We start from the raw sequence: 15,738 nt of genomic DNA on the forward strand, positions 1-15,738 counted from the left end.
TTGTTTCTTCCATCACATTGCACTTACCAAGTAGACTAACATTTTCAGCTGGAATGCATGATCTACTCTGAGATAGGTTTCACCTATTCAGGTGTAAGGACTACCAATAACATCAAAGAATGTTTATAGGAATTGCTGCCTGATACAGGAAGATGGAAAGAAACAAAGCAAACAGTTGGAAAGGAAGGCAAGCAAAGAACTGCAAAAGAGAAGGCAAGACAAAGAGGCATAGAAAAGTTCTCCTCAGGCCGGGCACGGTGGCTCACGCCTGTAATCCCAGCACTTTGGGAGGCCGAGGCGGGCAGATCACCTGAGGTCAGGAGTTCGAGACCAGCCTGGCCAACACGGTGAAACTCCGTCTCTACTAAAAATACAAAAATTAGACGGGCGTGGTGGTACACGCCTGTAATCTCAGCTACTCGGGAGGCTGAGACAGGAGAATCACTTGAACCTGGAAGGTGGGGGCTGCAGTGAGCTGAGATTGCGCCACTGCACTCCAGCCTGGGCGACAGAGTGAGACTCTGTCTCAAAAAAAAAAAAGAAAAAAAAAAAGGAAGAGTTCCCCTCAAACTATGCTTAGAACAAAAGTGTGCCTACCCACCTGTTTGAATGTGTAAAGTGTGCCCATATCTCTAAAAATGAGTATATTTTGGACATAATAAGAGGAACAAAGAAGATACGCTATTTTTGTTTGCTTTGTCACCAAACATTTCGTTACCAAGACAGCTGCAGACCAGGGGGAGCCCAAGTGGGAAAAAGGACTGGGTAGAAGCACAGAAAAATCAGGCCTTTAAGGATATACCAGCAACTCTGATCCTGAAAAGGATGTCGGGAAGTTCAGGGTTATAGGAAATCCTACAATTCTAGCTATAAAAGATGGCCTTTTCATTGATACATATCTGCCAAGTCCTCAGCCTGGGGCCCAGCCTCATCGTAGGTTCTGTTTCAGAGTTTCCCTTCTTTCTCTCCTTTTCCTATTAGATCTCAGTTCACTGCAACCTCTGCCTCCCAGATTCAAGTGATTCTCGTGCCTCAGCCTCCCAAGTAGCTGGGAATACAGGTGTGTGCTACCACACCTGGTTAATTCTTTCTTTGTATTTTTAGTAGAGACGGGATTTCACCATGTTGGCCAGGCTGGTCTCAAACTTCTGACCTCCAGCGATCTGCCAGCCTAAGCCTCCCAAAGTGCTGGGATTATAGGCCACCTGCCCGGCTCCTGTTATTTCTGATGCTGAGGTAGCTGAGGCACAGCCTGAGTGGGCTGAAGATGCTCTCCCTGACTGTTGACAAGGGAAAAAGAGTTGGGCTCATTTCACTTGTGAGACTGAAAATTTGCTTCATGCCTTTTCTCTGTCCTGTCCCATAGCCTTTACAAGTCACAACATGTGTGCAATAGCCTGAGTTAGGTCAGATTCGACTGGAATATTGTGAAGCATATATTGTGAACAAAATTAATTTAAAAAATTACTCTTCTAATGAAGATTATATAGTACCTTACTAAAGAGTTTTTCTACACTTTCCTCATAAACGACCTATTTAGCACTAAACACTGCGGAAAGACAAATCTTAGATGAATGACAAATAACCTTCTCAGATACTGATCAGGGTTGATATGAGGCAGAGGCCTGTTCAGGAGGCAGAGGCTTGTTCAGAAGGCAGAGGCTTGTTCAGAAAGCAGAAGGACTCACTGAGTTGAACTTGTTCAGATCACGTGTAAGACACCTGCTGGGGGGAGTTCCAGAAACACTTTTAGAGAAACCGGCCGGGCGCGGTGGCTCAAGCCTGTAATCCCAGCACTTTGGAAGGCCGAGACGGGCGGATCATGAGGTCAGGAGATCGAGACCAACCTGGTTAACACGGTGAAACCCTGTCTCTACTAAAAATACAAAAAACTAGCCGGGCGAGGTGGCGGGCGCCTGTAGTCCCAGCTACTCCGGAGGCTGAGGCAGGAGAATGGCATAAACCCGGGAGGCGGAGCTTGCAGTGAGCTGAGATCCAGCCACTGCACTCCAGCCCAGGTGACAGAGCAAGACTCCGCCTCAAAAAAAAAAAAAAAAAAAAAGAGAAACCATGCAGGTGACTTTCTTCCTCTTGGTGCACACAGGAGCTATGAGCCAGCAGAACCAGGCTTTAGGTACACACATGACCTCATTAGTACCGCCTCTCCCCCAAGAATAAAGGTAATGAATGCTTTGGAAAAATATGTAAAAGTATAATTAAAAAATCATCCCTAAATCTCACTATCAGAAATAACCCTTATGAATATTTCAGCATACTTCCTTAACAGCCTTTATTCCTGGTATTTTTTTCTTACATATTTGAGATCATGCTATGTTGATATGGTTTTTTGTGAAAGTGTACATGATAAAGGCACATTTTAGGTATATCACTTTTTATCCTTTACCCTGATTTAATCACAGTACTCATCAGTATTTGACATATATTTGTTTATTGCCTATCTTTCTTATACAAACTCTATGAAGACAGCAACTTTGTTTTGTTCACAGCTGTATCCTCAAGGCATAACACAAGGTCTGGAAAATAGGAGATGCTCATATTTGTTGAAAATATGCAAAGAAAAAAGGGACAAAACTGTCTATTAAGAATCCTCCAAACAAATATCATAGCATTTCTTAGCACAACCAGCTGAATAACAAGGAATAAGGGAAACCAATTTTAAGACTCACTAATAATTCCCTGAAAAACAGCTAACTACCAGAAATCTTGACATGTGTCACATAACAATGTTTGGTCAACAACAGACTACATATATGATGGTGGCCCAATAAGATTATAATTGGGCTAAAAAATTCATATCACCTAATGCTTCATAGCCATCATAATATCCATAGTCCAATGCATTACTCATGTGTTTGTGGTGATGTTGATGTAAACAAACCTATGTTGCCAGTCGTATCCAGGTTATAGCACACACAATTATGTGGAGTACACAATGCAGGTTGAGTATCCCTTATCCGAAATGCTTGGGAGAAGGAGTGTTTCGGATTTCAGATTTTTGCAGATTTTGGGATATTTGTACTGTATATGCTTATAACTTGAGTATCCCAAATCCAAAAATCCTGAAACCCAAAATGCTCCAACGAGCATTTCCTTGGAGCATCATATTAGTGCTCAAAAAGGTTTAGATTTTCAAATTTTAGACTTTTCAGACCTCGGATGCTCAACCCATATTTGATAATGATAATAAACAACTACGTTACTGGTTTACATATTTACTATACTATACTTTTTAATCGTTATTTTATTATTATTTTGTTTGTTTGGTTTTTTTTTTTTTAAAGGATATAGTCTCACTCTGTAGCCCAGGCTGGAGTGCAGTGGCATGATCTCGGCTCACTGAAACCTCCGCCTCCTGGGTTCAAGCGATTCTCCTGCCTTAGCCTCCTGAGTAGCTAGGATTATAGGCACGTGCTACCATGCCTGGCTAATTTTTGCACTTTTAGTAGACACAGGGTTTCACCATGTTGGCCAGGCTGGTCTCAAACTCCTGATCTCAGGTGATCCACCCACCCCGGCCTCCCAAAGTGCTGGGATAACAGGCATGAGCCACCACGCCCAGCCTATTTTGTTTTTTTTTGAAATGGACTCTCATTCCGTTGCCCTGCCTGGAGTGCGATCTTGTCTCACTGCAACCTCCACCTCCCAGGTTCAAGGGATTCTTGTGCCTCAGCCTCCCGAGTAGCTGGCATTACAGGTGTGTGCCAACACACCCAGCTAATTTTTTTTTGTATTTTTTAGTAGAGATGGAGTTTCACCATGTTGGCCGGGCTGGTCTCGAACTGCTGACCTCAGCTGATCCACCCACCATGGCCTCTCAAAGTGCTGGGATTACAAGTGTGAGCCACTATGCCCGGCCAATCATTATTTTAGAATGTATGTCTTCTACTTATACAAAAAGTAAGTTAACTGTAAAACAGCCTCAGGCAGGTCCTTCAGGAGATGTACCAGAAGAAGGCATTGTTATCATAAGAGATGACAGCTTCATGTGTTTGATTGCCCTCAAAGACTTTCCAGTGGGACAAGATGTGGAGGTGGAAGACAGTGATATTGATGGTACTGACTACGTGTAGGCCCAGGTTCATGTGTTTGTGTCTTAATTTTTTTTTCTCTTTCGCGTCTTACTTTTAAGAAAAAAGTTTAAAAGTAAAAAAAAAAAAAAAAAAATTTAAAAGTGGGCAAAGTTTAGATATACAGACAGAAAATATTTTTGTACAGCTGTATAGTGTTTTAAGCTAAGAGTTTCTTACAAGAGTCAGAAAGTTCAAAAAATTTTTGAAGTTTTACAAAGTAAAAAAGTTACAGTAAGATAAGGTTAATTTATTATCGAAGAAAAATATTTTCATAAATTTAGTGTAGTATAAGTGTACAGTGTTAATAAGGTTTACAACAGTGTACACTGATGTCTTAGGCCTTCACATTCACTGATTACTTGACTCACTGACTCACCCAGAGCAACTTCCAGCCCTGCAAGCTCCGTTCATGGTTAAGTGTCCTATACAGGTATACCATTTCTATTTTACTCTGAATGTATACTGAATTTTTACTCTATACTTTCTAAATTTAGATACATAAATACTTACCATTGTGTTACAACTGCCTACAGTATTCAGTATAGTATTCAAGGCTGTGTAAGTTTGTAGCCTAGGAGCAATAGGCTATATGACAAATAGCCTAGGTATGTAGTAAGCTACACCATCTAGGTTTATGTCAGTATACATTCTGATGTTCCCCTAACAACACATTTCTCACATTTTCCCATCATTAAGCAATGCATGACTATATATAAATTCATACCTGCCCATGCACACACATTTTTTTCATCAAAAAATTAAGTAGTCTTCACAGGAGTTGCTGCTATTGCTGGAGTTTGTGAGTTGCAGGGAGCTAGGCCTAGTGGGCGGCGTGTGTCAAGATGTCAGAGCTGGCAGTGCAGAAGGCAGTAGTCCACCTTCCAGTGCTGCTCAGTGTGGTGGATCACTTCAACCGAATCAGCAAGGTTGGAAACCAGAAGTGCATTGTTGGTGTGCTTTTGGGGTCATGGCAGACAAAAGTACTTGATGTATCCAACAGTTCTGGAATCCCTTTTGATGAAGATGACAAAGATAATTCTGTCTTGTTTTTAGACCATGATTATTTGGAAAACGTATGGAATGTTTAAGAAAATTAATGCCAAAGAATAGTTCGGTGGTACCACACAGGCCCTAAACTACACAAGAATGACATTGCCATCAATGAACTCATGAAAAGACACTACCCTAACTCAGTATTGGTATTACTGACTGAAACTAAAGGATCTGGGACTGCCCACAGAAGCATATATTTCAGTGAGAGAAGTCCATGATGATGGCACTCCAACCTCAAAAACATTTGAGCATGCGACTAATGAAACTGGAGCAAAGGAAGCTGAGGCAGCTGGAGCTGAACACTTGTTACAAGACATCAAAGAGGCTACAGTGGACAGTCTTTCCCAGCTGATCACAAAGAGGTCCATGGTTTGAAGAGACTGAACTCCAAGCTTCTGGGTATCAGGAGCTACCTGGAAAAAACAGCCACAGGCAAGCTGCCAATCAACCACCAGATCATTAGCTGCAGGAAGTCTTCAATCTGCTGCCAGACATCAGCCTGCAGCAGTCTGTCAAGGCCTTTTACCTGAAGACCAACGACCAAACGATGGTAGGGTACTTTGCCTCCCTGACACATTCCCTAGTTGCCCTGCACCACTTTATCAACAACAAGATTGCCAATCAGGATGTAGAGAAGAAAGAAGGGCAGGAAACAGAAGGAAGCAAAAAGGACAGAAAAGATGACAAAGAGTAAGATATAGATAAGGAAAAGAGTGATGTGAAGAAAGAAAAAGGAGAAAAAGTTAAAGATGTAGCTTTTTAAATTTGTAAATTAAAATCTTATAAACTAAATCGGTATGTCACTAGAAGGTTCTTGTTAAAAAGCTGTCCTGATTAGAGCTCTATGCCTCGAGTCACTCTTGAATGGATTGAGGGACTGATCTCAAACCTAAACTGCAGCATCAGCTGCTATGAGTTTAGGATAAGATAGCTCAGGCTTCAGATTGTATGAGAAAAATGAAGAGATTTCAATGTAACATTTTTGGCACTCCTCATTCTTTTATCTATAAAACCAGGAGTTGAATTTTCCCCATCTTCAAAGACTCGTGGGGTCTGTTTCTGGTCTCATGGGGGCTGCTAAATGAATGCACGAATTTCGTACGTTCTCTGCCTCATAACACCTTGAGTTTTGACCCTTCTGAACTCTGCTGAGAATAGCGCACCATGTTTTGGACCTGTAGTTCTGGCATTCTCAGGATTTGGGATCCAGCTCCATATATTATTTACCTTCAAAGATACAATTAAATGGCTTGAGGTCAGGAGTTCGAGACCAGCCTGGCCAACATGGTGAAACCCTGTCTCTACTAAAAATACAAAAATTAGCTGGGCGTGGTGGTGCGTACCTGTAATCTCAGCTACTTGGGAAGCTGAGGCAGGAGAATCACTTGAACCCAGGAGATGGAGGTCGCAGTGAGCTGAGATTGCACCACTGCACTCCAGTCTGGGTGACAGAATGAGACTCTATCTCAAAATAGAAATAATAAATAAATGTATTTCTTCCAATTAAAACAGAATAAAACTAAAAATTAACAGCAGAAGCAAAACTAGATGACCTACAAATAGGTGGAAATTAAATATCACATTCAACCAACTGGCCAAAGAAAAATCACAAGGAAAATTAGAAAATATCTTGAAACAAATGAAAATGAAAACACAGCATTACTAAAACTAATGGGATGCAGCAGCAAAAGCTGTGTTGAGATAAACTTCTAATTATAAATACTTAAAAAAGAAGAGTTCAAATCAACAACCTAACTTTACACTGTAAAGGATCTAAAAAAAGAAAAGCAAGCTAAACTCAAAGCAGAAAGAAATGAACAATATAAATTGGAGCAGAGACAACACAGACAAGAGAAAAATAAGAGAAAATCAATAGAATCATGTTTGTTCTTTGAAAAGATCAACAAAATTGACATTCCTATAGCTAGATGGACTAAGAAAACAAGACTCAATAACTAAAATCAGAAATGAAAGAGGGGACATTACTAGTAATTTCACAGAAATAAAAAGGATTGTTAAGACAGTGCTACGAACAATTATACAACAAACTGAATAGTATAAATGAGAACAAATTCTGAGAAGCACAACTTATGGAGGATGAGTCACAAAAACACAGAAAATCTGAATTGACTCATAACTAATAAAGAGATCAAATCTGTAATCAAAAACCTTCCAACAGTGCTCACTTCAGCAGCACATATACTAAAACTGGAACGATACAGAGAGGTTTAGCATGGCCCCTGTGCTAGGATAACATGCAAATTTGTGTGGCATTCCATATTTTTAATTTTTTTTGAGACGGAGTCTCGCTTTGTTGCCCAGGCTGGAGTGCAGTGGTGTCTCGGCTTACTGCAACCTCCACACCCCGGGTTCAAGCGATTCTCCTACCTCAGTCTCCTGCGTAGTTGGGATGACAGGCGCCAACCACCACGCCCGGCATATTTTTGTATTTTTAGTAGAGATGGGGTTTCACCATGTTGGCCAGGCTGGTCTCGAACTCTTGACCTCAAGTGATCCACCCGCCTCAACCTCCCAAAGTGCTGGGATTACAGGCATGAGCCACCGTGCCTGGCCACCATTATTTTTAAAATTAACAAAACGAAACACCTCCCAACAAAGAAAAGTCCACGATAACATGACTTCATGGGTGAATTCTACCAAACATTTAAAGTATAATCAAAACCAATCTCCCTCAAACTCTTCCAAAAAATTGAAGAGGAAGGAACAATTCCATACTAATTCTGTGAAGCCAGTATTACTCTGATATCAAAGCCAGATGAACACATACAAATGAGAAAAGAAAACCACAGATCAATATCCTTTATGAAGATTGATGTAAACATCCTCAACAGAATTCAACAGCACATTAAAAGGATTATATACCATGTTCAAGTGGGATTTATTCCTGGAATATAAGAATGGTTCAACATACAAAAATCATTCAATGTAATACACATTAACAGAATGAGGGGAAAAACACAACACCAATCATTTCAATGGATACAACAAAAGTATTTGACAGGATTCAAAACCCTTTCATGATAAAAACACTCAACAAGCTAAGAATAGAAGGAAACTACCTCAACTTAATAAAGGCCATATATGAAAAGCCAACAGCAAATATCACCCTCAATCTTGAGAGGCTGAAACCATTTCTCTACAATAAGGAACAAGACAAGGATGCCTGCTTTTACCATTTCTACCACTTCTATTCAGTAGAGCAGCAGTTCCTAACCTTTTTGGCACCAGGGACCGGTTTTGTGGAAGACAATTTTTTTATGGACTTGTGGGTGGGATGAGGGGAATGATTTCGGGATGAAACTGTTCCACTTCAGATCATCAGGTATTAGATTCTCATAAGGAGTACACAACCTAGATCCCTCACATGTGTAGTTCACAATAACGGTCAAGCTCCTATGAGAATCTAATGCTGCTGCTGATCTGACAGGAGGTGGAGCTCAGGCATTAGGTACTGCTCACTCGCCCATCACTCACCTCCTGCTGTGCGGCCTGGTTCCTAACAGGCCACAGACTGGTACTGGTCTGTGGCCCAGGGTTTGGGGACCCCTGCAATATAGTAGTGGAAGTCCTAGCCAAAGCATTTAGGCAAGAAAAAGAAAGAAAAGGCATCCAGATTCAAAATAAAGAAATAAAATTTGTTTGCAAATGACATGATCTTATATGTAGAAAACCCTAAAGATTCCACCAAAAAACCATTAGAACTAATAGTTGAATTTGGCACAGTAGCAGGATACAAAAATCAACATATAAAAATCAGTCATATTTCTATATACTAACAATGAACAATCTGGAAAGGAAATAAAGAAAACAATTCCATTTACAACAGCATCAAAAAGAATGAAATACTTAGGAATTAACCAAGGAGAACTCATATACTGACAACTACCAACACATTCTGAAAGAAATTAAAGACACAAACAAATGGAAAGACATCCCATGTTCACAGATTAGAAGACTTAATATTGTTAAGATAGTAATATTACCCAAAGTGATCTACAGACTCAATGCAATCCCTATCAAAAATCCCAATTACTTTTTTTGTTGGCAGAAATAGAAAAATTCATCCTAAAATTCATATGGAATCTCAAGGAACCTGAATAGCCAAAGCAGTCCTTTTCTTTTCTTTTTTTTTTTTTGAGACAGGGTCTGGCTCAGTCACCCAGGCTAGAGCACAATGGCATGATCTTAGCTCACTGCAACCTCTGCCTCTTGGCTCAAGTGATCCTTCCACCTCAGCTTCCCAAGTAGCTGGGAGTACAGGTGCATCCCACTATGACTAGCTGATTTTTGCATTTTTTGTAGAAATGGAGTCTCACTATGTTGCCCAGGCTAGTCTTTAACTCCTGAACTCAGACATTGACCAGGCTGGTCTTGAACTCCTGAGCTCAGGTGATCCATCCACCTTGACCTCCCAAAGTGCTGGGATTACATGCATGAGCCACTGTGCCTGGCCCAAAGCAGTCTTAAAAAGGAACAACGAAGTCAAATTTTATTTCAAAGCTACATTCATTAAAACAGTGAGGAACTGCATAAATACAGACCATATAGATCAATGGAACAGAATCCAGAATCCAGAAACAAACCCTCACATATATGGTCAAATGATTTTCAACACATGTGCCAAGAACAAACATGGAAAAAGGACAGTCTTTACAAGAAAAGGTGATGGGAAAACTGAATATCCATATGCAAATGAATGAAGATGGACTCTTACCTCACACCATATACAAAAATTAACTCAAAATGGATTAAATACCTAAATGTAAGAGCTAAAACTATAAAACTTATGGGAAAGTGCTTCCTGACACTGGATTTAGCAATGCTTTCTTGGTTATAACACTAAAAGCAAAGGCAACAACAACACAATAGATAAAAAGAGCTACATCAAAATTAAAAACTTTTGTTCACCAGTGGACAGTATTAACAGAATGAAAAGGTAACCCATGGGATAGGAGAAAATATTTGCAAATCATTTATCTGATAAGGGGTTAATATCTAGGATATATAAAAAATTCAACAAAAAACATCCTGATTTAGAAATGGGCAGAGGACTTGAATAGATATTTCTCCATAGAAGATATACAAATAGCCAATAAGCATATTAAAAAATGCACAACATACTAATCATTAGGGAAATACAAATCAAAGCAGTAAGATACCACTTCACACCCATTAGGATGTCTATTATAATAAAACAGAAAATAGTAAGGGTTGGCAAAGATGTGGAGACACTGGAACCACTGTGAACTGTTGGTTGGAGTATAAAACAGTACAGCTGCTGCAGAGAATAGTATGATCGTTTCTCAAAAAACTAAAAACAGCATTACCCTGTGATCCAGCAATTCTACTTTTAGAATTATACCCAAAAGAATTGAAAGCAGGGACTCAAACAGATATCTGTACCCACACATTCACAGTAACATTATGCACATAGACAAAATGTGGGCAACTAAGTGTCCATTAATGAATGAAAAAACAAAATGCAGTATATACATATGATAGACTATTATTAAGCCTAAAAAAGGTAAAAAATTCAGATACATTCTACTATGTGGATGAACCTTGAGAACATTATGGTAAATGAAATAAGTCAATCATCAAAAGACAAATACTTTATGATTCCACTTATGTAAGTATACAGAGTAGTAATGATGGTTGTTAGGGTTGGTGAGAGGGAGGATAGGGAATTATCTAATGGATATAGAATTTCAGTTCTGGAATATGAAAAAAGTTCTTGAGATGGATGGTGGTGATGATTGCACAACAATGTGAATGTACTTAATGCCTTTGAACTGTACATTTAAAAAAGGTTAAAATGCCAAACTTTATGTTATGTATATTTTACCACAATTTAAAAAAACTACTTATCATAACAAAATAAATAATATCTACCCACTGGACTCCCATTACATGTGCTCTGAGAAGAGCAGCTGGCTCATTTGTTCATTTAATAATATACGCCCAGGCACATTTTCAGGTTCTTGGGTTACATCAGTGAAAACAAAGATCTCAATTCCTTCTGGAGCTTAATTTCTAACAGGATGAAAAGGAAACAGATAAGAGAAAAATAAAGTAATTTATATAATAAGACGGAAAGTAATAAGTTATAATGAAAGAAGAAAAGTAGAGAATAGTAATGTGGGAGCACTGAGCTGGGTAGTGGTACTTGTAAATGTTAGATAGAGTGGCCAGAATAAGCTTCACTGAGAAGGTGACATCTGAATTAAGATTTGTCAGAGGTAATAGAGATTATCATATGAACATATGGAGAAGGATCATACCAGGAAGAGGGAACAGCTAGTGCAAAGGGCCAAAGAACATGGCTCTGTTGTTTGTGCAGCAGCAAGAAGACCAGTGTGGCTGTAGCAGAGTGAGTAATGGGAATAATGATGAGATATTGTTAGAAAAGTGCAGGCCACTGTAAGGCTTTTACTGGATATAATTTGAAGGTAGAGTCAATAAGATTTCCTGACAGATTAGAGATAGAGGAAGAGCAAAAGAAGAACCAAGGATGATTCTAAGATTTTAGAATCATCTTAGACTACATTAAAGATGAACCATGAACTAAGATGTGGAAGGTGCCTAGAAAAGCAGGTCTAGGAAGGAAAAATAGCTGTTTTGTGTTAGATTTATGCATTAGATGTATCTATCAGACATTCACATGGAGATTCCAAATAAATTAGCTGGAAAAATGAGCCTGGAGTTCAGGAAAGAGGTGTGACTAGAGATAGATCAGTGTATCAATAGTATTTGAAGCCACAGATGATTTCCCCAAAGGGAATACAGATAAAAAAGAAAAGAGACTTTTTCTTTTCTTATGTCCCATAAGACTTGGGACAACACAATATTAAGAGGTTGAGAAAAAGAGGAAATATCAACAAAAGAGATTAAGAAAGAATGACCAAAGAGGCAGGTGGAAAACCAGAGACCTCATTTGAATTGAGTACATCTAATACTACAACTTTAACCTTCTGAAAACTGTTTCGTCTCTCCATGCCTGGATTTTCCTTGTCTGTACAATAAACATAGTACAAATTATCTAATGTAGCTGTTGTGAGAATTAAATGGGACCAAGTAGAGAAAAATGATTAGCATGTTGACTGTTGGAACTCTGCAAGTGTTCAATGAATAGTAGCCATTATTACTATAATTAATGATAAATCTTAGCCCCCTCCTAGACTATTATTGTCATTTATTCTACCACTTTACAGGAAATGAATTAGGAACTGGAATTTAAGCAGAAGATCAACAGAGGTATTAGAAACCTTTAATGTAACACTGTAACCGACCACTTCAGCCTTAACTTGACTATTCCTCTATCTTGCAAAAATAGGAAAATAGCTCTTGCAAAAATGTGTTAGTTTTTCCTTGAATATGCCCTATGTGTTCTGCCTCCATTTCTTGTTCACATTGTTCTTTTTGCTCCACATAATCTCTTTCCATATTTACCTGCTAAAATACTAGCTCATGCTTTTAAGGCATACCACAAAAGCCACATTCCACTTTGATATCATTATTGATTTATCCTTAATGTGATCTCCCCTTCCTTTAATCTTTGCTGGTTTAATGAACTCTATGGCACCTACCATTTTCTTAGGTTATCCTTTTTAATTCTTTAATACCCCTAGCTATATAATCAGTTTAATAATGAGGGTATAAAAAGAGCACATGTACTTAAAAATATGTAATTTAACCACTGTTAATACAATAAACCTTTTAGAAGTCTTATTTGCTCTCATTATAAGTTTCTGTTTAAATCAATATTCAGCCTACATTAAATCTTGTTTTCTACATACCTCCTTTTTGTATTCCTCACTCTTGCTACTCATGTTGGGAGTTAATTTCCAACCTGAAAACAATGCACTCTGCTGAATCTCATCTTGTTACAATTTGTTCATTATAAGAAACCCAACCTGTTTTTTGGAGCCAGCCTTTTTTTTTTTGGAGACAGAGTCTCACTCTGTTGCCCAGGCTGGCGTGCAATGGCACAATCTTGGCTCACTGCAACCTCCGCCTTCTGGGTTTAAGCAATTCTCCTGCCCCTGCCTCCCAAGTAGCTGGAATTACAGGCACCCACCACCATGCCCGGCTAATTTTTGTATTTTTAGTGGAGACAGGTTTTCACCATGTTGGCCAGGCTGGTCTCAAACTCCTGACCTCAAGTGATCTACCTGCCTCGGCCTCCCAAAATGCTGGGATTACAGGCATGAGCCAACTGCACCCAGACTTCTGTAAAGGCATTTCTACTATTCTTTTTCTATGTTCATAATCCTTAATTAGTCACAATTAATACATTTGTATACTGAACAACTCACTCTATATTCACCTGGAAAAATAAAGCGATCTATTTTCAGCATATTAGAGTATTTAGACATTTGACTTTATTTTCCTCAAATTTTCTGCTTTCCCAAATGATAGCTGGTCTGTTTATGTTTTGTTTTAAATAAACAGTGGAAAAGAAGCAGAGTTACTTTGTTGAAAAAGCTTTTTGATTTTGTCAGACCTAACGTTGAACTGTGGCTTTACCTGGTTCAAATCTATTAAACTGTACGATCTTGATGAACAGTGCTTAATATTCTGGTCCTTAGTTTATGATTAAAATGAGATTACTATTTAAAAAGGTTATTAAAAGAATAAATAAAAAATTAGATACCATAAATGAAGTATGAAGACTGGATGCTAAAATAACACTTAGTTTTTCTCTGTATTGTTAACAGAACCCATTTGTATTTGTAAAGCAATTTTCATTTTCTATTGGAAGCCACTAATCTTTTAACTTAGACCAAGATCCATAACAGTCAATGCTGACTTTAAAGCTGCCAAGCAACACAGCATTTTATAAAGCAAAGCATTTTTATTGGTTTACTGATACTGGGTAGAATTCATATTCTAGTATAATATTCAACATGAACAATAAATGAAATAATGAAAGATAAGTAGAAAGTGACACACAAATGCTTGTTATTATTGGTAAATTACAATTGGATATAATTATGCAATAATTTTAAAGCTATAAATAACAGGGCAAATATATTTAGAGGCAAAGAAAAAAATCTTAAAAAAAAATGTAATGTTTAACGTTCAATGAAGTTGATAAATTATTTATTTACCTGAATCGCTTGCTGCAACAACTGTTCCACCAGGAGCAAAAGGATCATTGTGCTTCAATGTTTCCACCTAAACAAAGCATACAGAACCATGAATGAGAGCGGCAACACCATAGCTGAAACCTCATCACCACTCCAAAGAATATACTATTTGCAAATTCTTAATTAATTAAGGAATATAGACATTAGGAACAAATGTTTCCCCATAGTGATCTGCAATCTTACTAACTGGAAATAATGTGTATTATTTTCTAATCTTAACTGTGAAATATAACATCCATTCAGAAAAGTACTTGAAACAGAGCTATGGTTTAACAAGTATGTATCAAGTGAACACTTGTGTAGTCATCTCCCAGGAAACTGACAATACCTCAGAAGTCTTCATGTGCCCCTCTATAATCACAATCCTGATTTTGGTGATTTTCGTTTATTTTTTTCTTCATAATCTTGCTAGTTGTATAGATGTACATTGTTTTAACTTTTTACTTATTTCATTTTTTAGAGACAGGGTCTCACTCTGTCACCCCAGCTGGAATACAGTGGTGTGATCACAGCTCACTGTAACCTCAAACTGCTGGGCTCAAGTGATCCTCCTGTCTCTCCCCCTGCCTTAGCCTCCTGAATAGCTGGGACTACAGGTGTATGCCACCACACCTGGGTAATTTTTGTTATTATTTGTAGAGACAGGGTCTTACTATGTTTCTCTTAAACTCCTGGCCTCAAGAAATCCTCCCACCTTGGCCTCCGAAAGCACTGGGATTTTAGGTGAGAGCCACCACTAACCTTTTATCTTGGAATAATTCAGATTTACGTAAGAGCTGTAAAGATAGTACAGAGTTCCCATACACTCTTCACCCAGTTTCCCCTAATGTTAATATCTCACATAATTATAGTACATCTATTAAAACGAAGAACACTGGTACAAAACTACAAACCATAGATTTTATTAGATTTCACCAGTTTTTCCATTAACGTCCTTTTTCGATTCCAGAATATCATTTTACATTTAGAATGCACACACTATTTTAATTCTCACATATCCTAGTACTTAATATCATAAAATGTTAATTTCTATTTTCTAATTGTTATCTAAAAATAATTCTGCATTCTGACCCTCAGAGAGAAAACACATGTACACACATACACACACACACACACACACACACATGCACACATACACAAAGACAGCTTTTTGCTAAAAAGATCCTGCTGCTTTCAATAATAAGCTATGTAAAAGTCTGGGATTAAGAGCTATTGATCTTGCTAAAGGTGAGGATGTTACCAAATGCCCGAGATTTTGGCTTTTAACTGTCTTCCTACTTTATACTTTAGTTTTTAATCATAGTCAAACCAATTGTATATTTACGAAGATAACGGAATTTCCTCTTTCTGGCACCAGGCTCTTTTTAAGGGGCTAGCTGAAAGACTTGGCAGGGGCGGAGCAAGATGGCCGAATAGGAACAGCT

The 15,738-nt window shown here is 38.4% G+C and overlaps 1 protein-coding gene across 3 annotated transcripts in view; it reads right to left on the bottom strand.

The window, feature by feature from the left end:
• Nucleotides 1-15,738, bottom strand: part of EPS15 (epidermal growth factor receptor pathway substrate 15) — a 91,936-nt gene that overhangs the window by 13,683 nt on the left and 62,515 nt on the right. For all 3 annotated transcript variants that reach the window (XM_011926257.1, XM_011926259.1, XM_011926258.1), the window contains one exon: nt 14,276-14,342. In XM_011926257.1, the coding sequence (XP_011781647.1) occupies nt 14,276-14,342 (67 nt within the window). The remainder of the gene's footprint in view (nt 1-14,275; nt 14,343-15,738) is intronic.

The sequence above is a fragment of the Colobus angolensis genome, unplaced genomic scaffold (assembly GCF_000951035.1).
Source record: "Colobus angolensis palliatus isolate OR3802 unplaced genomic scaffold, Cang.pa_1.0 Scaffold68, whole genome shotgun sequence".
NCBI lineage: Eukaryota > Metazoa > Chordata > Mammalia > Primates > Cercopithecidae > Colobus > Colobus angolensis.